At 40.2% G+C, this 25,307-nt stretch overlaps 1 protein-coding gene and 1 long non-coding RNA gene across 2 annotated transcripts in view; one reads left to right on the top strand and one right to left on the bottom strand.

Annotated features, from left to right (window-relative positions):
• PIK3R2 (phosphoinositide-3-kinase regulatory subunit 2) overlaps positions 1-25,307 on the bottom strand; it is a 233,576-nt gene that overhangs the window by 123,490 nt on the left and 84,779 nt on the right. The window contains exon 3 of the mRNA XM_053702938.1: positions 19,641-19,733. Within this exon, the coding sequence (XP_053558913.1) occupies positions 19,641-19,733 (93 nt within the window). The remainder of the gene's footprint in view (positions 1-19,640; positions 19,734-25,307) is intronic.
• Positions 705-19,841, top strand: LOC128649587 (uncharacterized). Its single transcript, XR_008400680.1, has 2 exons — positions 705-930; positions 19,656-19,841. It is a non-coding gene; the product is annotated as an uncharacterized LOC128649587 (long non-coding RNA).

Below are 25,307 nucleotides of genomic sequence, written 5' to 3'. Positions count from 1 at the left end.
TTTTACTCTTGCAGCTGCTATATTGATTAATTTTTAGTTTTTTCCAAATCGACTTGTCATTTCTGTCATCTTTTTCCTACGTGTACATATGTTGAACCCTCCACATGGGAGTGAACCCTTATGTAAGGGTTGCTTTTTAGCATTTCTATCAAAATGACTAGAGACCAACATATTTTATAGATTTGAAGCTCTCCTATAAGTGAAGCTGGGCGATCTTGGTAAAACTGATTTCAAACTTTCATTAGATAATAACACATTCTAGTGTCTTCTGATAATTCTGCTAATCTCTGGACTGGAAGAGGTGTAGGTGGAAATGGACCTAACAGAATTGTCAAGGTCATTCTTTTTGTCTTTGGGGTGGATTATGTCTTCCTGTTCATACTTTAGGGCTCTATGATATTCTCTTGCCAAGCATCTAAAGGAATAACCCCTGGCTTTTAGTCTGTTCCTTAAATCATCAGTTCCTTTTTTAAATGCATCAATGCAATCTTAAATATTCACCCATTGGCAATGTTCCCTCTAAGGTGCGCGGCAGCGCACCTTCCCTCTCTGTGTAGCGCAGGCAGTACATCAGGCCACGCAAAACACAGGAGGAATGTGGAAAGTGAATTTTTTTATTATTTAACTACTGATAGCCTCCAGGAAAACTGGATGGCAGAGCACACTTAAAATAAAAAAAATCAGTCCCACCGGTGTAGCACAACTTGTGCTACACGGAGGGGGAAGGATCTAAGCCTGACTGACAGCTGTGTGCATAAATCACACAGTACTGTCAGAGACCGGGAGATGGGAGAATTCAAACACGGAGGGCAGCAGGCAATAAGCACTTCCAATGAAACAAAGAATTTCAGAGGAAGAAAAGCAGCCCAACTCCTCCGTACAGCAGACATTGTTAGCAGCTGAGTAGATGAGGGCTGGATATCTTCTGCCGTAAGTCTCACAGTTTGTGTCAGCTGGAAGTTAGAGGTTAAGCATAAATCCACACAGGGTCATAAAAAAAACTTTATTTTAGCAACAGTAGAAGCTTTTTTTACTCTTTTTCCAATACAGGATTCTTTGAGCCAAAAAAAATAAAACAAATAAAACAAAAAACATGCAGATCACTATTTAACCCCTTGGCTACCAGAGAGGATTGCAGTGTATTCCTTTACAATGCACTCACTGTTGCCCTTTTTGGCAGGCATGGGGTTAAATAATGCTCACAAGCTGGTCTAGGCATCTGAGGCTATGCAGGAAACTGAGGCTTCTCTGTGTCACAAGCTGACAGTTTGAGCAATAATATATGTAGTCTGTGTAATGATATTGCTGCTTTTACATGAGGGTGTTTTTAATCAGTATTGCTTAGCTATGTGTGTGTACCTAACTTACAATACCAGCCCCACTAAAATAAATTTATATATATATTGGATATAAAAAGTCTACACACCCCTGTTAAAATGTCAGGTTTCTGTGATGTAAAAAAATGAGACAAAGATAAATAATTTCAGAACTTTTTCCACCTTTAATGTGACCTATAAACTATACAACTCAATTGAAAAATAAACTGAAATCTTTTAGGTAAAGGGAAATGAAAATAAAAAAATAAAAAAATATGGTTGCATAAGTGTGAACACCCTTTTATAACTGGGGGTGTAGCTGTGTTCAGAATTAAGCAATCACATTCAAAATCATGTTAAATAGGAGTCAGTACACACCTGTCATTTAAAGTGCCTCTGATTAACCCCAAATAACGTTCAGCTGTTCTAGTAGGTCTTTCCTGACATTTTGTTAGTCGCATCCTACAGCAAAAGCCATGGTCCGCAGAGAGCTTCTAAAGCATCAGAGGGATCTCATTGTTAAAAGGTATCAGTCAGGAGAAGGGTACAAAAGAATTTCCAAGGCATTAGATATACCATGGAACACAGTGAAGACAGTCATCATCAAGTGAAAAAAATATGGTGCAACAGTGACATTACCAAGAACTGGATGTCCCTCCAAAATTGATGAAAACACGAGAAGAAAACTGGTCTGGGAGGCTGCCAAGAGGCCTACAGCAACATTAAAGGAGCTGCAGGAATATGTGGCAAGTACTGGCTGTGTGGTGCATGTGACAACAATCGCCCGTATTCATCATTTGTCTGGGCTATGGGGTAGAGTGGCAAGATGGAAGCCTTTTCTTACAAAACAAAACATCCAAGCCCGGCTAAATTTTGCAAAAACACATCTGAAGTTTCCCAAAAGCATGTTGCAAAAGGTGTTCTGATCTGATGAAACCAAAGTTGAACTTTTTGGCCATAATTCCAAAAGATATGTTTGGCGCAAAAAAAACACTGCATATCACCAAAAGAACATCATACCCACAGTGAAGCATGGTGGTGTCTGCATCATGCTTTGGGCTGTTTTTCATCAGCTGGAACTGGGGCCTTAGTCAAGGTAGAGGGAATAATGAACAGTTCCAAATACCAGACAATGTTGGCACAAAACCTTCAGGCTTCTGCTAGAAAGCTAAACATGAAGAGGAACTTCATCTTTCAGCATGACAACGACCCAAAGCATACATCCAAATCAACAAAGGAATAGCTTCACCAGAAGAAGATTAAAGTTTTGGGATGGCCCAGCCAGAGCCCAGACCTGAATCCAATTCAAAATCTGTGGGGTGATCTGAAGAGGGCTGTGCACAGGAGATGCCCGCATATTCTCACAGATTTAGAGTGTTTTTGCAAAGAAGAGTGGGTAAATCTTGCCAAGTCAAGATGTGACATGCTGAAAAACTCATACCCAAAAAGACTGAGTGCTGTAATAAAATCAGAAGGTGCTTCAATAAAGTATTAGTTTAAGGGTGTTCACACTTATGCAACCATATTATTTTAGTTTTTTATTTTTATTTCCCTCACATTAGTGGAAAAAGTTCTGAAATGATTTATCTTTGTTTTAACATTTTAACAGGGGTGTGTAGACTTTTTATATCCAATATATATATATATATATATATATATATATATATATATATATATATATATATATATATATATATATATATATATATATATATATATATATATACTGTGTGCAGAATTATTAGGCAAATGAGTATTTTGACCACATCATCCTCTTTATGCATGTTGTCTTACTCCAAGCTGTATAGGCTCGAAAGCCTACTACCAATTAAGCATATTAGGTGATGTGCATCTCTGTAATGAGAAGGGGTGTGGTCTAATGACATCAACACCCTATATCAGGTGTGCATAATTATTAGGCAACTTCCTTTCCTTTGGCAAAATGGGTCAAAAGAAGGACTTGACAGGCTCAGAAAAGTCAAAAATAGTGAGATATCTTGCAGAGGGATACAGCACTCTTAAAATTGCAAAGCTTCTGAAGCGTGATCATCGAACAATCAAGCGTTTCATTCAAAATAGTCAACAGGGTCGCAAGAAGCGTGTGGAAAAACCAAGGCGCAAAATAACTGCCCATGAACTGAGAAAAGTCAAGCGTGCAGCTGCCAAGATGCCACTTGCCACCAGTTTGGCCATATTTCAGAGCTGCAACATCACTGGAGTGCCCAAAAGCACAAGGTGTGCAATACTCAGAGACATGGCCAAGGTAAGAAAGGCTGAAAGACGACCACCACTGAACAAGACACACAAGCTGAAACGTCAAGACTGGGCCAAGAAATATCTCAAGACTGATTTTTCTAAGGTTTTATGGACTGATGAAATAAGAGTAAGTCTTGATGGGCAAGATGGATGGGCCCGTGGCTGGATTGGTAAAGGGCAGAGAGCTCCAGTCCGACTCAGACGCCAGCAAGGTGGAGGTGGAGTACTGGTTTGGGCTGGTATCATCAAAGATGAGCTTGTGGGGCCTTTTCGGGTTGAGGATGGAGTCAAGCTCAACTCCCAGTCCTACTGCCAGTTTCTGGAAGACACCTTCTTCAAGCAGTGGTACAGGAAGAAGTCTGCATCCTTCAAGAAAAACATGATTTTCATGCAGGACAATGCTCCATCACACGCGTCCAAGTACTCCACAGCGTGGCTGGCAAGAAAGGGTATAAAAGAAGAAAATCTAATGACATGGCCTCCTTGTTCACCTGATGTGAACCCCATTGAGAACCTGTGGTCCATCATCAAATGTGAGATTTACAAGGAGGGAAAACAGTACACCTCTCTGAACAGTGTCTGGGAGGCTGTGGTTGCTGCTGCACGCAATGTTGATGGTGAACAGATCAAAACACTGACAGAATCCATGGATGGCAGGCTTTTGAGTGTCCTTGCAAAGAAAGGTGGCTATATTGGTCACTGATTTGTTTTTGTTTTGTTTTTGAATGTCAGAAATGTATATTTGTGAATGTTGAGATGTTATATTGGTTTCACTGGTAAAAATAAATAATTGAAATGGGTATATATTTGTTTTTTGTTAAGTTGCCTAATAATTATGCACAGTAATAGTCACCTGCACACACAGATATCCCCCTAAAATAGCTATAACTAAAAACAAACTAAAAACTTCTTCCAAAACTATTCAGCTTTGATATTAAAGGGACATTATACACTCATTTTTTCTTTGCATAAATGTTTTGTAGATAATCTATTTATATAGCCCATAAAGTTTTTTTTTTTAATTAATGTATAGTTTTGCTTATTTTTAAATAACATTGCTCTGATTTTCAGACTCGTTACCAAGCCCCAAAGTTTTATGTGAATACGCTCAACTACCTACTCCAGCTTGCTCCTGTTTGTGTAAAGGGTCTTTTCATATGCAAAAGAAGGGGGAGGGGGGGAGTGTCTTATTTGCCACTTGCAGTGGGCTTTCCAGCTACCTTTTCAACAGAGCCAAAGTGACAGCTTCTAAGTAAGTTTTTAAACAGTTTTATACTGGATTTTTATATCAGTATCTGTGCATATTATTCTTTATAGTAGTGTCTATTACATGCAGTTATATGAAAATGAGTGTATACTGTCCCTTTAATGAGTTTTTTGGGTTCATTGAGAACATGGTTGTTGTTCAATAATAAAATTAATCCTCAAAAATACAACTTGCCTAAAAATTCTGCACTCCCTGTATATATACACACACACACACACACATGTGTGTATGTATGTTAATATATATGTGTGTGTGTGTCTATGCTCAATGCCGCACACAAGTGGTATAAAGTCCGCACACAGAAATTTTTTTTTTGCACGCAAAAAAAATAGAGGGAACATTGCCCATTGGTAAATCTCTAGTTGTTTTCGGATGGTGGGCACTTGATGCATGGAGAATATTGTTTGTGGCAGTCTGTTTCCGATATGATTCAGTTATTAATTTATTATCCACTGTTCTCTTAATCACTAAATCTAGGGAATTCTATGTTAGTGGGGCTGGTATTGTAAGTTAGGTACAGACCAAATGGATTACTGTTCAGTTCAGATATAAATGTATCTAGTTCTGTTATTGAACCATCCCAGATGATAAAAAGATCATCTATATACCTTGACCAAATAAGGACATGATCTCTATAATTCTGATATTCATCTCTAGATACTATGTTACTCTCCCATCACCCAAGGTATAAATTGGCATATGTAGGAGCACAGGCAGTGCCCATTGCCATTCCCCATGTTTGTAAGTAAAACTTATTGTCAAACACAAAATAATTGTGTTTTAATACAAACATCAGGAGTACCATAATGAATCCCTTAGTGATTGCAGACATATCTATGATATTCTTCATGAAATACTCTACTGCTTTGATACCCCACTCAGTTTGTATACTGGTATATAGAGATTCAACATCACATGATACTAGTATTTCTGTTTCAGGTATATATATGTCCTTTAACTTGGTTATCATATAGGCAGTGTCCCTAGTATAGGAGGGAATCTCCAAATCTAAATTTGGATAGTTTGGCATCAATATATTTGCTAGCTTTTTCTGTAAGGGATTCATTGCCTGATACGATCAGTCTACCAGGTGGTAATTCCCTATTTTTGTGAATTTTGGGTAGTAGGTACAGAGTAGTGTTTTTTGGCGAATGAACAGTTAAAAAATCTCTCTTCGACATCTATGTCTCCTTTCTCAAAGCCCTCTTGTATTGTTAAGAAATACTTCAATGGGGTTACTAAAACACAATTTATGCTTACCTGATAAATGTATTTCTCTTGTGGTGTATCCAGTCCACGGATCATCCATTACTTGTGGGATATTCTCATTCCCAACAGGAAGTTGCAAGAGGACACCCACAGCAGAGCTGTTATATAGCTCCTCCCCTAACTGCCATATCCAGTCATTCGACCGAAAACACGCAGAGAAAGGAGAAACCATAGGGTGCAGTGGTGACTGTAGTTTAAATGAAAAAATTACCTGCCTTAAAATGACAGGGCGGGCCGTGGACTGGATACACCACAAGAGAAATAAATTTATCAGGTAAGCATAAATTGTGTTTTCTCTTGTAAGGTGTATCCAGTCCACGGATCATCCATTACTTGTGGGATACCAATACCAAAGCTAAAATACACGGATGAAGGGAGGGACAAGGCAGGTACTTAAACGGAAGGTAACACTGCCTGTAAAACCTCTCCCCCAAAAATAGCCTCCAAAGAAGCAAAAGTATCAAATTTGTAGAATTTTGAAAAAGTATGAAGCGAAGACCAAGTCGCCGCCTTGCAAATCTGTTCAACAGAAGCCTCATTTTTAAAGGCCCATGTGGAAGCCACAGCTCTAGTAGAATGAGCTGTAATCCTTTTAGGAGGCTGCTGGCCAGCAGTCTCATAGGCTAAGCAGATTATGCTTCTTAGCCAAAAAGAAAGAGTTTGCCGAAGCCTTTTGACCTCTCCTCTGTCCAGAGTAGACAACAAACAAAGCAGATGTCTGTCGAAAATCTTTAGTAGCTTGTAAGTAAAACTTTAAAGCACGAACCACGTCCAGATTGTGTAATAGACGTTCCTTCTTTGAAGAAGGATTAGGATACAAGGATGGAACAACAATCTCTTGATTGATATTCTTGTTAGATACCACCTTAGGTAAAAAACCCAGGTTTGGTACGTAGGACTACCTTATCCGTATGGAAAATCAGATAAGGAGAATCAAATTGTAAGGCAGATAACTCGGAGACTCTGCGAGCCGAGGAAATAGCTACCAAAAAAAGAACTTTCCAAGATAAAAGTTTGATATCTATGGAATGAAGAGGTTCAAACGGAACTCCTTGAAGAACCTTAAGAACCAAAATTTAAGCTCCATGGTGGAGCAACAGGTTTAAACACAGGCTTGATTCTAAATAAAGCCTGACAAAATGCCTGAACGTCTGGAACATCTGCCAGACGCTTGTGCAAAGAATAGACAGAGCAGAAATCTTTCCCTTTAAGGAACTAGCTGACAATCCTTTTTCCAAACCTTCTTGGAGAAAGGATAATATCCTGGGAATCCTGACTTTACTCCATGAGTAACCCTTGGATTCACACCAATAAAGATATTTACGCCATATTTTATGGTAAATTTTCCTGGTGACAGGCTTTCGTGCCTGTATTAAGGTATCAATGAGTGACTCGGAGAAGCCACGCTTTGATAAAATCGAGCGTTCAATCTCCAGGCAGTCAGTCTCAGAGAAATTAGATTTGGATGGTTGAAAGGACCCTAAAATAGAAGGTCCTGTCTCAGAGGCAGAGTCCATGGTGGAAAGGATGACATGTCCACCAGATCTGCATACCAGGTCCTGCGTGGCCATGCAGGCGCTATCAAAGTCACCGATGCTCTCTCCTGCTTGACCTTGGCAATCAGTCGAGGGAGTAGAGGAAACGGTGGAAACACATAAGCCAGGTTGAAGGACCAGGGCGCTGCTAGAGCATCTATTAGCGTCGCCTTGGGATCCCTGGACCTGGATCCGTAACAAGGAAGCTTGGCGTTCTGGCGAGATGCCATGAGATCCAGATCTGGTTTGCCCCAACGATGAATCAATTGTGCAAACACCTCCGGATGGAGTTCCCACTCTCCCGGATGAAAAGTCTGACGACTTAAAAAATCCGCCTCCCAGTTCTCTACACCTGGGATATGGATAGCTGATAGGTGGCAAGAGTGAGTCTCTGCCCAGCGAATTATCTTTGAGACTTCTAACATCGCTAGGGAACTTCTTGTTCCCCCTTGATGGTTGATGTAAGCCCCAGTCGTGATGTTGTCCGACTGAAATCTGATGTACCTCAGAGTTGCTAACTGAGGCCAAGCCTGAAGAGCATTGAATATCGCTCTTCCAGAATATTTATTGGAAGGAGTGTCTCCTCCTGAGTCCACGATCCCTGAGCCTTCAGGGAATTCCAGACTGCACCCCAACCTAGAAGGCTGGCATCTGTTGTTACAATTGTCCAATCTGGCCTGCGAAAGGTCATACCTTTGGACAGATGGACCCGAGATAGCCACCAGAGAAGAGAATCCCTGGTCTCTTGATCCAGATTTAGTAGAGGGGACAAATCTGTGTAATCCCCGTTCCACTGACTGAGCATGCATAGTTGCAGCGGTCTGAGATGTAGGCGTGCAAACGGCACTATGTCCATTGCCGCCACCATTAAGCCGATTACTTCCATGCACTGAGCCACCGAAGGGCGCGGAATGGAATGAAGAACACGGCAGGAATTTAGAAGCTTTGATAACCTGGACTCCGTCAGGTAAATTTTCATTTCTACAGAATCTATCAGAGTCCCTAGGAAGGAAACTCTTGTGAGTGGGGATAGAGAACTCTTTTCCTTGTTCACTTTCCACCCATGCGATCTCAGAAATGCCAGTACTACGTCCGTATGAGACTTGGCAATTTGGAAGTTTGACGCTTGTATCAGGATGTCGTCTAAATAAGGGGCCACTGCTATGCCCCGCAGCCTTAGGACCGCTAGAAGCGACCCTAGAACCTTCGTAAAGATTCTTGGGGCTGTAGCTAATCCAAAGGGAAGAGCTACAAACTGGTAATGCCTGTCTAAAAAGACAAACCTGAGAAACCGATGATGATCTTTGTTATCGGAATGTGAAGATAAGCATCCTTTAAATCCACTGTAGTCATATATTGACCCTCCTGGATCATAGGTAGGATGGTACGAATAGTTTCCATCTTGAATGATGGAACTCTGAGGAATTTGTTTAAGATCTTTAGATCCAAAATTGGTCTGAAGGTTCCCTCTTTTTTGGGAACCACAAACAGATTTGAGTAAAAACCCTGTCCCTGTTCCTCCTTTGGAACTGGATGGATCACTCCCATAACTAGGAGGTCTCGTACACAGTGTAAGAATGCCTCTCTCTTTATCTGGTTTGCAGATAATTGTGAAAGGTGAAATCTCCCTTTTGGGGGGGAAGCTTTGAAGTCCAGAAGATATCCCTGGGATATAATTTCCAACGCCCAGGGATCCTGGACATTTCTTGCCCACACCTGGGCGAAAAGCAAAAGTCTGCCCCCTACTAGATCCGTTACCAGATAGGGGGCCGTTCCTTCATGCTGCCTTAGAGGCAGCAGCAGGCTTTTTGGCCTGCTTACCTTTGTCCCAGGTCTGGTTTGGTCTCCAGACCGTCTTGGGCTGAGCAAAAGTTCCCTCTTGTTGGCATTAGAGGAAGTTGATGCCTCACTTGCCTTGAATTTTCGAAAGGCACGAAAATTAGACTGTTTGGCCCTTGATTTGGACCTGTCCTGAGGAAGGGCATGGCCTTTTCCTCCAGTGATATCAGCAATAATCTCCTTCAAACCAGGCCCGAATAGGGTCTGCCCCTTGAAGGGAATGTTAAGCAGCTTAGATTTTGAAGTCACGTCAGCTGACCATGATTTAAGCCATAGCGCCCTGCGCGCCTGTATAGCGAAACCAGAATTCTTAGCCGTTAGTTTAGTCAAATGAACAATGGCATCAGAAACAAAGGAATTGGCTAGCTTAAGTGCTCTAAGCTTGCCAAGTATGTCATCCAATGGAGTCGCTACCTGTAAAGCCTCTTCCAGAGACTCAAACCAGAACGCCGCAGCAGCAGCAGCAGTGACAGGAACAATGCATGCAAGTGGCTGTAGGATAAAACCTTATTGAATAAACATTTTCTTAAGGTAACCTTCTAATTTTTTATCCATTGGATCTAAAAAAGAACAACTGTCCTCGACAGGGATAGTAGTATGCTTTGCTAAAGTAGAAACTGCTCCCTCCACCTTAGGAACTGTCTGTCATAAGTCCCGTGTGGTGGCGTCTATTGGAAAAAATTTTCTAAAAATAGGAGGGGAAGAGAACGTCACACCTGGTCTATCCCATTCCTTATTAATAATTTCTGTAAACCTTTTAGGTATTGGAAAAACATCAGTACACACCGGCACTGCATAGTATTTATCCAGTCTACACAATTTCTCTGGCACTGCAATTGTATCACAGTCATTCAGAGCAGCTAAAACCTCCCTGAGAAACATGCGGAGGTGTTCAAGCTTAAATTTAAATGTAGAAATATCAGAATCAGGTTGCATCATCTTTCCTGAGTCAGAAACATCACCCACAGACTGAAGCTCTCCTTCCTTAGCTTCTGCATATTGTGAGGCAGTATCAGACATGGTTCTCTGCATTTCGTCTAACCCCAGAGCTATCTCGCTTACCTCTAAATTCAGGTAGTCTTGCTAATACCTCTGACAGTGTATTATCCATGACTGCTGCCATGTCTTGTAAAGTAATTGCTATGGGCGCCCTAGATGTACTTGGCGCCATTTGAGCGTGAGTCCCTTGAGCGGGAGTCAAAGGATCTGACACGTGGGGAGAGCTTGTCGGCATAACTTCCCCCTCGTCAGATTCCTCTGGTGATAAAAATTTTTATAGACAGAATATGATCTTTATTGCTTAAAGTGAAATCAGTACATTTGGCACACATTCTAAGAGGGGGTTCCACCATGGCTTTTAAACATAATGAACAAGGAGTTTCCTCTATGTCAGACATGTTTGTACAGACTAGCAATGAGACTAGCAAGCTTGGAAAACACTTTAAATCAAGTTAACAAGCAAATATAAAAAACGGTACTGTGCCTTTAAGAGAAACAAATTTTGTCAAAATTTGAAAAATTTTAAAATCAAACGAAATTTTTACAGTGTATGTAATAAGTTAACAGAGCATTGCACCCACTTGCAAATGGATGATTAACCCTTAATTCAAAAACGGATCAAAAAAACGTTTTTTAACAGACACAACAAACTGCCACAGCCTGCTGTGGTCCTACCTTCCCCAATAAACGACTCTGGAAAGCCTTTGAGCCCTTTAGAGATGTCCTATAGCATACAGGAGACTCCTGAGGGAAGCTGGATGTCACAGTTTGTACCTTTAACTGCACCAACTGTAACTTTTATACTACAACAGTGGAAAGCCTCAGGAAACTGTTTCTAGGCAAAAATAAAGCCAGCCATGTGGAAAAAACTAGGCCCCAATAAAGTTTTATCACCAAAGCATATATAAAAACGATTAAACATGCCAGCAAATGTTTTATATTGCATTTTTATAAGGGTATTACCCTTGAGAGTAAGCATACCAGTCGTTATTAAATCACTGTATTCAGGCTTAACTTACATTAATCCGGTATCAGCAGCATTTTCTAGCATTTCCAATTCTAGAAAAAATTGTAACTGCACATACCTCATAGCAGAGTAAACTGCACGCCATTCTCCCGCTGAAGTTACCTCTCTCCTCAGACATATGTGAGAACAGCAATGGATCTTAGTTACAACCTGCTAAGATCATAGAAAACTCAGGCAGATTCTTCTATTTCTGCCTGAGATAAAATAGTACAACTCCGAGAACAGCACTTTTGAGCTATTTACAAAAGGAACAACAAGCAAAAGCCCTCAAGCTTAGACAACATTACTTCGAACAGAGTAATAAGGCAGGGAAATTGCTAGCGCGTGCTTTAGCACGTCAAAGACTCAAAACCTATGTTTATGAAATTGCTGATCAATTTGGTGTGGAGCAGCAAGAAGGCCCAGCAATTGCTGACGCCTTCGGACACTTCTATGAAGCCTTATATAACTTGCACCCTAGAGACATGGGGAGCCAAGATGGGGCACTTAAAGAAAACCGAGAGAAAGCTGTCTTAGACTACCTGGGCGGATTAGAGATGCCCGGATTAACGCAAACAGAAGCTGAGCAACTTGAGGCCCCATTCACAGTGGAGGAGATTCAGCTAGCGATCAAATTACTCCCAGGGGGTAAAAGTCCGGGCCCAGATGGGTTCGGAATGCGGTATTATAAAATATTTCAGGACAAGCTGATACCCCATCTACTACGAATGTTTAATCAGATTTCAGAAGGAGCCGTCCTGCCGGGTTCTATGCTTGAAGCGCACATTTCAGTCATACATAAACCAGGGAAACCTGAAAAGCAGCCTGGTAGCTACAGGCCGATATCGCTCCTAAACTCAGATATAAAGATCCTAGCAAAACTCATAGCGAATCGCCTTGCTAAGCTCTTACCGCAACTCATTTCTACGGACCAGGTAGGGTTTGTACCGGGCAGAGAAGCCCGGGATAACATTCTCAAGGTGACCCAATTGATATGCTTCGCGCATAATACTTCAGCTCCGTTGGCACTTGTGTCCACGGATGCTGAAAAAGCCTTTGACCGGATCAACTGGTCTTTTATGCGGCACACACTGGTCAAACTGGGATTCCGTGAAGGCATCATCCGTACGATCTTCTCGTTATACTCAACACCTAGCGCTAAGGTCCGGGTAAATGGTATGCTCTCGAAACCCTTCCCGATCACCAACGGGACGAGACAGGGGTGTCCCCTGTCACCCCTACTATTTGCTCTAATAATGGAGACGCTCGCATGTAAGATTCGTAGCAATCCTAACATTTCAGGTGTAGCTCTCGGTCCCAGGGAGCATAAACTGGCAATGTATGCGGATGACGTCCTAGTGACGCTCTCCGATACTTCGCTATCACTCTCTGCCTTATTGACTGAATTTGAGGATTTTGGAAAAGTCTCTGACTTTTCGCTCAACCTATCAAAATCTGAGGTTTTGAATGTGACAATACCGACTGATGCCTTTCTCGAAACCTGTGACAAATGTCCTCTCAGTGTGGCTCCACACCGCCTGAAGTACTTGGGGGTTTATCTAGCTCCGGTTTTGACTGAAATGGTTGAAATAAACTACAAATTGATTAGAGACGCAGTGACAGAGGACATGACCAAATGGAAAAATAAATCTATTTCGTGGATGGGCCGCATCCATGTGGTCAAAATGAATGTGCTACCAAGGGTCTTGTATGTCATGCAGGCACTCCCTCTCTGGTCGGCTATGCCCTTTGTACACCAGATTCAGTCGGAAATGGAAGCATATATTTGGAATGGCTTAAAGCCAAGAATTAGAAAGAGCACAATGTATATGCCTAGAGACAGGGGGGGCGCTGGAGTTCCATTATTGAAGACATATCTCAAGGCAATAAATGCCCAGCGCCTAGTTCATTGGTGTCAAAACAAGGCAGACAAAGCCTGGGTTCATATGGACTGTGAAATCTTGCAAAGGGGTAATGTGGGTACACTCGCATGGATATCGATTGAAAATCGGTCCCCTCTAATACACCAATATCCTCTTCTAAGTAATGTCTTCAGTGAATGGGACGCATGGGTCAAAGAGGATACATCCATCTCTTCTAAACCGTCGCCGGTAACACCGGCTTTTGAAAACCCAGACAACGCTCTAGCAAACGAAGCCCGATCCCAGAGACATACTTATACTCTAGCAGAAGCAGCCATATATAACGCATTCGACGAAGGCAAGCTTCAAACCCAGGAAAATCTAATGAAATGGAGTCGATGGCTTTTCTCGTCTTGGTTCAGAGTGGCACAGTTCCATCACTATATTAAGGGGCACAAAGATATGACCCCCTTCACGAGAGAAAGGACCATCTTTGAAAATATCTGCACGATGGATCAAACGCTAGGGCATTTGATCTCCCGTTTATATAAGCTTTTCCTGACAAGGAATGATGAGATGCTGCCCTCTTACACAGAGACATGGCGGGCGGAACTTGACTTAAACATCACCCGCAAAGAGTGGTGGCAGATCTTTAATAGGGCAAAGACGACATCGGTATCAATGAAGTTGCAAGAGATGCACTTTAAATTTCTAAGCCGATGGTACCTGACCCCGCAAAGGCTGCATAAGATCTATCCACAGGCAAGCGATGAGTGTTGGAGGGGTTGTGGGGAAAAGGGCACCATACTGCACATTTGGTGGTCATGCCCGAGAATTCATGACTTCTGGGAGAGAGTCCTTGCAGAGAGTAGTCGGCTTCTCGGGGTGATTATACCCCCGAACCCTCAATACTTGCTATATCATAATCTACCCAAAATTGTTATAGAGGCAAAACATAGACTTTTCTTACTGATATTGAATTGTGCAAAGAGCCTGATTCCAAAACACTGGAAGTCGGTTATTGCACCAAACTTCACTGAATGGAAGAATGGGGTAAGCGATCTGCTCGGTCTGGAGAGGTTCCACTACCTTAAAATAGGAAAGCTGGATCTACACGAACATATGAGTTTAATCTGGGAAGGGAAAGGCATCTGAGTCCCAGGAGTAGCGTGATAACTTCACTGATGTGGAGGTATGAAACTGGGAGGTACACATTAATACTAATGCTCTAGAACGATGTGAGATATAGGGAATGATGAGATTAGAAAACTGTAATAAACCCCCCCCCCCCCTTTTTTTTTTTTTTTTTTTTTTTTTTTTCCCAAACTTCTGCCCTTTCCCCCCCTCTCCCTTCTTCTCTTCTTTCTATTTTATCACTTTTCTGATTGGGTATAACTCGATACCCAGGCTAGTTTCCTATCCTAACTATTGGATACAGTACTTATAAATTTTTTATGCGTAAAAGATATGCTGAACTTGTTAACAATGTGCCAGAAACATATACTGGGAGTACAGTTTTGAGAAAAATTTTTATTTATACACTGTTACTTTTGCTATTCTCCTAACAATATGCATAATATGTAATTTGTCATCTTTGTTTGATTATCACTGATTGTAATATTCTAAATTCTGGCCATTCAATAAAGCATTTTTAAAAAAAAAAAAAAAATAGTACAACTCCGGTACCATTTAAAAATAACAAACTTTTGATTGAAGAAAATAAACTATTTTTCACCACTCTCTCCTACCACCTCCATGCGTGTTGAGAGTTGCAAGAGAATGACTGGGTATGGCAGTTAGGGGAGGAGCTATATAACAGCTCTGCTATGGGTGTCCTCTTGCAACTTTCTGTTGGGAATGAGAATATCCCACAAGTAATGGATGATCCGTGGACTGGATACACCTTACAAGAGAAATAATCTTTTATAATTTTTAGTATTGCATCATCTCATTTAGTCCTTTTTCCTTTGTTAAATTGGTATGATGTGTACCTTTTGGCATAGTAACTACCTCATTAGATACTGAATTAAGGAAAGTGTTAATCTGTGGTGAGATATTTGAAGGTGCAACGAAATGTGACTTTCTTTAATATATACCGCCAATTATCTTTATCACTTTTTATTTCTTCTCCCTCCGATTCTTCTAGTAATGACACTAAGTCATCTAATGCTTTTTGGTCACAGTCACTATTATTACTGAAGTACTTCTTTAACAGTAATTTTCTTGTGAAAAGATGGATATCCTTAAAGGGACAGTATACACTCATTTTCATATAACTGCATGTAATAGACACTACTATAAAGAATAAGATGCACAGATACTGATATAAAAATCCAGTATAAAACTGTTTAAAAACAGAGAGTTTGGCTCTGTTGAAAAGGTAGCTGGAAAGCCCACTGCAAGTGGCAAATAAGACACTCCCCCCCTCCCCCTTCTTTTCCATATGAAAAGACCATTTACACAAACAGCAGCAAGCTGGAGAAGGTAGCTGACGGTATTCACATAAAACTTTGGGGCTTGGTTAGGAGTCTGAAAATCAGAGCAATGTTATTTAAAAATAAGCAAAACTATACATTTATTTTTAAAAAAAACTTTATGGGCTATATAAATAGATCATCTACAAAACATTTATGCAAAGAAAAAATGAGTGTATAATGTCCCTTTAACTGCTTCAAATTTATCTATATTGGGATCAGGGATAAAGGAGAGACCTTTTTTTCAGTACATTTACTTGTTCTTGGGTTAAAATTCTATCAGAGAGATTAATAAAATTAAAGTTATCTACTTCTTTTTATTGTGTCTCTGGAATCTTATGTGTTTTTTGTACCCCTTCTGGTGCTTTTCCTAAAGGGACATCCTCACTGTTATTGTGTGGCTGATTTCTACGTCTTAATATTGATTTGGGTTGTTAATTTTCATTTTCAGTGGTTTCATGTTCTGACACATCTGTATCACTAAGGACATTTGTATGTGTATGAGACCATATACTGTATATATACTCTTATTATTGTAATCTGATAAATCCCTATCTATTTTCTTCTCTTAGATAAATCTGGTGAATTTATCTACTTCACTTTTTAGTTTTTATAAGATTTTTGAAAATCATCAGTCTCAAATTCTTTCAATTGATCAGATAGTTTATTCATTTCCACATAAATGGTCTCCAATTTGTCAATTTCATGTTCAATCAGATAGCCTATTAATTTAATAGAACATTCTGTTAACGCAGTTTCCCTCTTTACTTTAAACTCCTCCTTAAAGTCACTGAACGAGGGGAATAATTTCATGCGTAGACCTCTAGGGATCAAATTATTATCTTTGTCAAAATGATAGATTTTAATGTTCCATTGTCTCCTAACCTGTTTTTTTGCATTTTCTTTCCTTCTTTTAGGGATTTCCCCCAGTCAGAATTGTCATTAATACTGTTAGTGTTTTTTGCTTTTTAACCCTTGGGTCTCTTTTAATACTTCCTCTGTCCATTTTTTTCATTTCTTCCCCTAAATCAAAACCGACCATTATGGATATTCACAAGTGCTCTAGTTACAGGAAAAAGATAGAGACTGTTTAGTCAGACTCAGCAATTAAATTGTAAAGATTATGAATAACTGGCACTGTGTAATCTCCTATGTCTGGTGCAGCCCTCCTGCCTAACAATAAATTAGTTAAATAATTAAAGCTATCAGAAGACACTGGCATGTGTTATTATCTAATGAAAGTTTAAAATCAGTTTTACCAAGATCGCCCAGCTTCACTTATAGGAGAGCTTTAAATCTAAAAAATATGTTAGTCTCTAGTCACAAACTTTCCACATCAATAGCAAAACCTGGACATCTGCAATTATCCTTCTCTCTGTGACTGAATTCTACCTCCAGGAGCATGTAATGCTTGTGACCTTGAAGTTTTACTAATTTTACACTGAACATGCAGATTCTTTTTTTCTACTCACTTTATTTTAAACAAACAAATACTTGTTTCTGGAGAAATAATATAGTTAGCTATTGATGGTCAGAGACATGTTTACTGATTGCCATGCTCACATTTTTTTTTAATCTGTATATTAAAGAGTACAGTAAATCCCTTGAGAATGTAATATTAATATTGCACTTTACAATATACTTTATTTTATTTTGCCCCCTTTTCATGTACTTTAGCTCTGAAAATAGTGGCTTTTCTTATTCTCAGAACTGAAATAGCACCCTGCAGATATCTCAAGGCTAACCCTGCCACACATTTCTCTTATTGGCTTTAACAGTATGACAGAGACTAGTCGTATCAGATGCAGACTCAAGTGCAGATAAGCTCCTCCAAATGAGGAATGTAGTGGGTGAAGTTTGGCTACCAAAATAAAATAATTACAGAAACAATGTGTTAAGTTGTTTTATAAATATTTAGATTTGGCTGTTATTCTAGAACAAGACAACATAAATGTCTTGCAATTAGGTGTTTTTTCTCCTTTTAAATTAGATAATTATTACTCCTACATACTTCAGCCACTTGGCTGAACATTAACCCCTTAACGACCACGACATACCCTGAACGTCGCTGGTCGTCAAGGGTTTTTCAGCTCATAATAGCATGGGTCTCACGGCCAGTGGCAGGACAGCACTATTATGACCTTTCTCCCTCCTGCAGGCTCCTGAAAGGGTACAGGGTATGTCGCTGGTCGTTGAGAGGTTAAAGTACTTGTATAAAGTGTTGGGTTGCCCCACAATTCTTTAGCAACTAGTTTTTTTTTATATTGAAGAGAGAGGATAATGCAATAATGTATTAGATTAGTTTACTGTTCAAATGCTTGTGGTGGTTAAACCCTTACACACAAAGGGTTAAACACAGTTTATACCAAGCAACAGGTGCTTGGTCTGGTTCAAAAGTAGCAAAGTATTCTGGCTCCTGAGCAAGTGCTTAACACATAGTGAAACTAAACAAGTATTTATAGCAATAATGTGATGCTTTTATGCTTTGCATTTTGTACAAAGGGATAGAAAGTTCAATATTAAAATGTACTTTTTTGCAATATACTTCCATTAGCAAAAATGCTTCCAGTAAAGATGACCAGAATTCAAACACAACAACCTTCTCAGAGAGTAAGTAGTGGCTTGCATGCCACAAACAAAGGGGCCTATCTATCAAGCTCTGTACGGAGCTTGAGGGCCTGTGTGTCTGGCGAGCCTGTAGGCTTACCAGAAACACCAGTTATGAAGCAGCGGTCTAAAGACCGCTGCTCCATAACCCTGTCCGCCTGCTCTGATGAGGCGGACAGGAATCGCCTGAATTCAACCCGATCGAGTACGATCGGGTTGATTGACACCCCAGTCTGCAGGGGGTGGCGTTGCAGCAGCAGCAGCTCACAAGAGCTGCTGGGTGCAATGCTGAATACGGAGAGCGTATTGCTCTCTGTATTCAGTGATGTCTGTCGGACCTGATCCGCAATATCGGATCAGGTCCGACAGACATATGATAAATAGGCCTCTTCACAGGCATAATACACAGCACTGCTGATCCTCTAATCACATAACAAGAATGCTTCTAGTAAAAACGAATACTACTGTTTCAGTGGCATATGAACATATGTTGTGTGCGACTAGATGATCAGTATACAAACTCCATGGTGCTGCGGTGTACTGCATTTGTGAAGACTTACATTTGTGACATACAGGCCAATGCTGACTCTCTGACAACGTGCTTTGTTTGAATACTAGTGCACTGGACACTCACAGCATATGCCACTGAAATAGTAATAAATTATACTAGTAGCATTTTTGCTAATGGAAGTAATACTGTAAAAATGTAAATGCACCCATGCTCATTTCAAGTTTAAACAATTTCTTCATGCGTATTTTTAAAATGTTCATACACGCACGCACAGAATGAGTAAAGATATCATTCTGAATAGAATTGCCCCAATCTCTAGACTACTTTTTTACGGATTCCTATTAAACACAGTACGTTTCTTTTCTGTGCACAACATGAAACCCAGAAATGATCCTATATATAACGATTGACTTTCATGGTAATAAAATGTAACATCTTAATTATTTTTGTAATGTGCTGTCTTTATGTAAATCTTTATAAAAATAATAATAATTGATGGTCTTTTTATACAAATGATTGAATATTCTTGAATGCAATTCTGACATAAGAGGTAAATAATTGTACTAGACTGAACACTATTGTGAACAGGAACTAAACTTTTCCTGGTATATTTATTTCTGCATCATCTTTAATCACATTGATTTACCATAATCCTCATACAACAATATAGAAAACCACTGATAATCTCAATAATCTTACCTCTCTTTTCAACAGCTTCCAGCAACTTAACAAGCATGGGAGGTGCAGTATCTGGGGGTGCAAACTGATCAGCCAGTTCGGGCAGAAGAGATCCTTCCATAAAGAAAGAACGGGAAAGTTACATTTGTAGTATATGTGATAGAGTTAATATTAAAAGTGTTTGCCAATAAAAATGAATAAAAAGTAAAAATGAAAACAAAAGTTTCACACTGGCTGGAAATGATTTAAAAGGGACAGTCAACCCAAAATTAAACTTTGTTTAGATAGGGCATGCAATTTTAAACAAGTTTCCAATTTACTTTTATCATCAAATTTGCTTTGCTAGTAAAGAGTTAAACACACAGTAGAAGCGCCCCTTGGGACCTGCGTTGAACTGCTTGTCCAGAGTGGAACTTGCCACTGATCCAACTCAGATGTGCAACTAGTGCTGCTGATTGGAGTTAGAGACATTCTGGTCAAAATATAAATGCACGTAGATGAATTACATCTTTGATTAGAAACATATTTGTAACATGCATGTACTGACAAAAATGCTTCTAGTAAAAGTTATCACTGTTTTAGTGTGCACGTACAAGATATTCTCAGTGCACCAGCATTTTAAATAATGCAGCTGCTTAGAGCGCCAGTGGAGCTTGTATCATGTCAACAATGATACAAAAAGGAGATGATACAAGCACCTTGGGCACTCTGACCAAGTGCTGTGTTTAAAATGCTGGTGCATGGTGCATACTTAAATACACTTTTTTAATACATGTATATTACAAAAATACTTCTATTCAAAACTGAAAAGCATCCAGATGGATTCCAATTTTGGCTGGAATGTCCCTTAAAAAACACAGCACCGCAGGGTCGACAGTCACAAAATGACATGCTTCATCGGGTTAGAGCAGGTCATTTTTCAACTATAAAGGCCCTTTAATTAATAAAAAAAAAAACTATTAACATTTCTATTTTTAAAAGCATTCTTACGTTACAGCATTTTTTTTTCACACCTGCCTAAAACTTTTGCACAGAACTTTAGGTACGGATTCCTTTTCAACAAAGGATACCAAGAGAATAAAGTACATTTTATAATATATGTGAATTTAAACGTGTTTTAAAATTACACACTCTATTTTTTTCATAATCATACCTAGTTTAAATCCTTAAAAACTAAGTAAATAAAAAATAAAAATATTTTGGTAATTTGTTGCACGTTCCACAGTTGTGAAATTATGTGTGCGTGCGTTTGTGGAAGCGCCAGTATCCAAAGCAATCTTGTGGCAACACATGATCAAAATTACTAGCAAAAGCACTGACGGATCTTAATTGGCTCCCAAACGCACTTCAGGCTACACTATCCCTCTTATTCTTTCCCCCAGACTCCTTCACTGTGCTGAGTAAGCAGTGCTTCAGCTCTTTCAGGGAAAAAGGATGTTAGACCAGGGTGTGTAGTTCCCCCTCCTCCTCTCCCCCTACACATTTTGGCACACAGTTCACAGCTTAATCCTTAGCCAGACTGATGTTGCCTTGTCAGCAAATTCCAACTATTTCAAGCACATTAACCCTTGTTGAGAGGAAGGTTAGGACTGAATATACTGGGCCTTTTAGTCCTAAACGTATATATATGACAAGTTTGTGACTATAGGTTTGTTTCATGTTTATGCATATGTAGTGTATATACCCATGCGCGCACACACACGCGGACATATGTAGAATAATCCAAAAAGAAGACGAAATTTTAATTTTAGAACTCCTAGGTCTAAGATCTGAAACAAGTATTAGTAAAGTAACTATAAAAAGGAAACTACTGATAATGCTATTAATCAAGTAAATATATGTGTATATTTTTGAACTTGGTAGGTATTACAATTACTCTGGGGTAGAAAAAAAAGGAGTCAAAGTACTTTTTTTTCCCTTTCTAAATAAACACATCTATGCATTTTCTTCCTGAAACTTTACATTGCTATGTGTGATATATATATATATGAGATACACTTTGTAGTGCCGCATCTCCAGATCACAGTTGAAACTCACTCATGTAAAAATTAAAAAAATCTTTATTCCAAAAATATGAAAAACAAAAACCCATAAAAACAAATGGATCCAAGGTAAAGGCCTAATCCCTGGTTATAGTAAAATGCCAAAAACATGTTTGGGTTAACCCTCAGCTCTTTTTTCACTGACATACACACACACACACACACCTCACTTTATTGCTCTTTTTACAAATTGAAGGTTTGTGGCAACTCTGTGTCAAGCAAGTCTATCGGCACCATTTTTCCCAACATGTACACATGAATACACACACATATATATATATATACACACACACACACTACCAGCAAAAAGATTATGACTCACTGAAGGCTCAGATAATGGTTAGCATTTTTTAGCAATAAAGTATTTTTTACATTGTTTATTTAGACATAATGCTATTGCACACTTAATAGACCACAGTGCAGTGTAAATATAACTTTTATATGCAATGGGAAACAAAAAACAGAATTTATGCTTACCTGATAAATTACTTTCTCCAACGGTGTGTCCGGTCCACGGCGTCATCCTTACTTGTGGGATATTCTCTTCCCCAACAGGAAATGGCAAAGAGCCCAGCAAAGCTGGTCACATGATCCCTCCTAGGCTCCGTCTACCCCAGTCATTCGACCGACGTACAGGAGGAAATATGCATAGGAGAAACCATATGATACCGTGGTGACTGTAGTTAGAGAAAATAATTCATCAGACCTGATTAAAAAAACCAGGGCGGGCCGTGGACCGGACACACCGTTGGAGAAAGTAATTTATCAGGTAAGCATAAATTCTGTTTTCTCCAACATAGGTGTGTCCGGTCCACGGCGTCATCCTTACTTGTGGGAACCAATACCAAAGCTTTAGGACACGGATGAAGGGAGGGAGCAAATCAGGTCACCTAAATGGAAGGCACCACGGCTTGCAAAACCTTTCTCCCAAAAATAGCCTCCGAAGAAGCAAAAGTATCAAATTTGTAAAATTTGGCAAAAGTGTGCAGTGAAGACCAAGTCACTGCCTTACATATCTGGTCAACAGAAGCCTCGTTCTTGAAGGCCCATGTGGAAGCCACAGCCCTAGTGGAGTGAGCTGTGATTCTTTCAGGAGGCTGCCGTCCGGCAGTCTCATAAGCCAATCGGATAATGCTTTTAAGCCAAAAAGAAAGAGAGGTAGAAGTTGCTTTTTGACCTCTCCTTTTACCAGAATAAACAACAAACAAAGAAGATGTTTGTCTGAAATCTTTAGTAGCCTCTAAATAGAATTTTAGAGCACGGACTACATCCAAATTGTGTAACAAACGTTCCTTCTTTGAAACTGGATTCGGACACAAAGAAGGTACAACTATCTCCTGGTTAATATTTTTATTGGAAACAACTTTCGGAAGAAAACCAGGCTTAGTACGCAAAACCACTTTATCTGCATGGAACACCAGATAGGGCGGAGAACACTGCAGAGCAGATAATTCTGAAACTCTTCTAGCAGAAGAAATTGCAACCAAAAACAAAACTTTCCAAGATAATAACTTAATATCTACGGAATGTAAGGGTTCAAACGGAACCCCTTGAAGAACTGAAAGAACTAGATTTAGACTCCAGGGAGGAGTCAAAGGTCTGTAAACAGGCTTGATTCTAACCAGAGCCTGAACAAATGCTTGAACATCTGGCACAGCTGCCAGCCGTTTGTGAAGTAAAACAGATAAAGCAGAGATCTGTCCCTTCAGAGAACTTGCAGATAATCCTTTCTCCAAACCCTCTTGTAGAAAGGATAGAATCTTAGGAATTTTTATCTTGTTCCATGGGAATCCTTTAGATTCACACCAACAGATATATTTTTTCCATATTTTATGGTAAATTTTTCTAGTTACAGGCTTTCTAGCCTGAATCATAGTATCTATTACAGAATCTGAAAACCCACGCTTTGATAAAATCAAGCGTTCAATCTCCAAGCCGTCAGTTGGAGGGAAACCAGATTCGGATGTTCGAATGGACCTTGAACAAGAAGGTCCTGTCTCAAAGGTAGCTTCCATGGTGGAGCCGATGACATATTCACCAGGTCTGCATACCAAGTCCTGCGTGGCCACGCAGGAGCTATCAAGATCACCGAAGCCCTCTCCTGATTGATCCTGGCTACTAGCCTGGGAATGAGAGGAAACGGTGGGAATACATAAGCTAGGTTGAAGGTCCAAGGTGCTACTAGTGCATCTACTAGAGTCGCCTTGGGATCCCTGGATCTGGACCCGTAGCAAGGAACCTTGAAGTTCTGACGAGACGCCATCAGATCCATGTCTGGAATGCCCCATAATTGAGTTATTTGGGCAAAGATTTCCGGATGGAGTTCCCACTCCCCCGGATGGAATGTCTGACGACTCAGAAAATCCGCTTCCCAATTTTCCACTCCTGGGATGTGGATTGCAGACAAGTGGTAGGAGTGATTCTCCGCCCATTGAATTATATTGGTCACTTCCTCCATCGCCAGGGAACTCCTTGTTCCCCCCTGATGGTTGATATATGCAACAGTCGTCATGTTGTCTGATTGAAACCTTATGAATTTGGCCTTTGCTAGTTGAGGCCAAGCTTTGAGAGCATTGAATATCGCTCTCAGTTCCAGAATGTTTATCGGGAGAAGAGATTCTTCCCGAGACCATAGACCCTGAGCTTTCAGGGGTTCCCAGACCGCGCCCCAGCCCACCAGACTGGCGTCAGTCGTGACAATGACCCACTCTGGTCTGCGGAAGCTCATTCCCTGTGACAGGTTGTCCAGGATCAGCCACCAACGGAGTGAATCTCTGGTCTTTTGATCTACTTGAATCGTCGGAGACAAGTCTGTATAATCCCCATTCCACTGTCTGAGCATGCACATTTGTAATGGTCTTAGATGAATTCGTGCAAAAGGAACTATGTCCATTGCTGCAACCATCAATCCTATTACTTCCATGCACTGCGCTATGGAAGGACGAAGAACAGAATGAAGTACTTGACAAGAGCTTAGAAGTTTTGATTTTCTGACCTCTGTCAGAAAAATCCTCATTTCTAAGGAATCTATTATTGTTCCCAAGAAGGGAACTCTTGTTGACGGGGACCGAGAACTTTTTTCTTTGTTCACTTTCCATCCGTGAGATCTGAGAAAGGCTAGGACGATGTCCGTATGAGCCTTTGCTTTTGACAGAGACGACGCTTGAATCAGGATGTCGTCCAAGTAAGGTACTACTGCAATACCCCTTGGTCTTAGAACCGCTAGAAGGGACCCTAGTACCTTTGTGAAAATTCTCGGAGCAGTGGCTAATCCGAATGGAAGAGCCACAAACTGGTAATGCTTGTCCAGAAAAGCGAACCTTAGGAACTGATGATGTTCCTTGTGGATAGGAATATGTAGGTACGCATCCTTTAAATCCACCGTGGTCATAAATTGACCTTCCTGGATGGTGGGAAGGATCGTTCGAATGGTTTCCATTTTGAACGATGGAACCCTGAGAAATTTGTTTAGGATCTTGAGATCTAAAATTGGTCTGAATGTTCCCTCTTTTTTGGGAACTATGAACAGGTTGGAGTAAAACCCCATCCCTTGTTCTCTTATTGGAACTGGATGAATTACTCCCATCTTTAACAGGTCTTCTACACAATGTAAGAATGCCTGTCTTTTTATTTGGTTTGAAGATAA

This window comes from Bombina bombina, chromosome 2, assembly GCF_027579735.1.
Source record: "Bombina bombina isolate aBomBom1 chromosome 2, aBomBom1.pri, whole genome shotgun sequence".
In the NCBI taxonomy this organism is placed as follows: Eukaryota; Metazoa; Chordata; class Amphibia; order Anura; family Bombinatoridae; genus Bombina; species Bombina bombina.
Note: the sequence above shows the minus strand (reverse complement) of the source record. Positions and strands in the feature narration are given on the sequence as shown.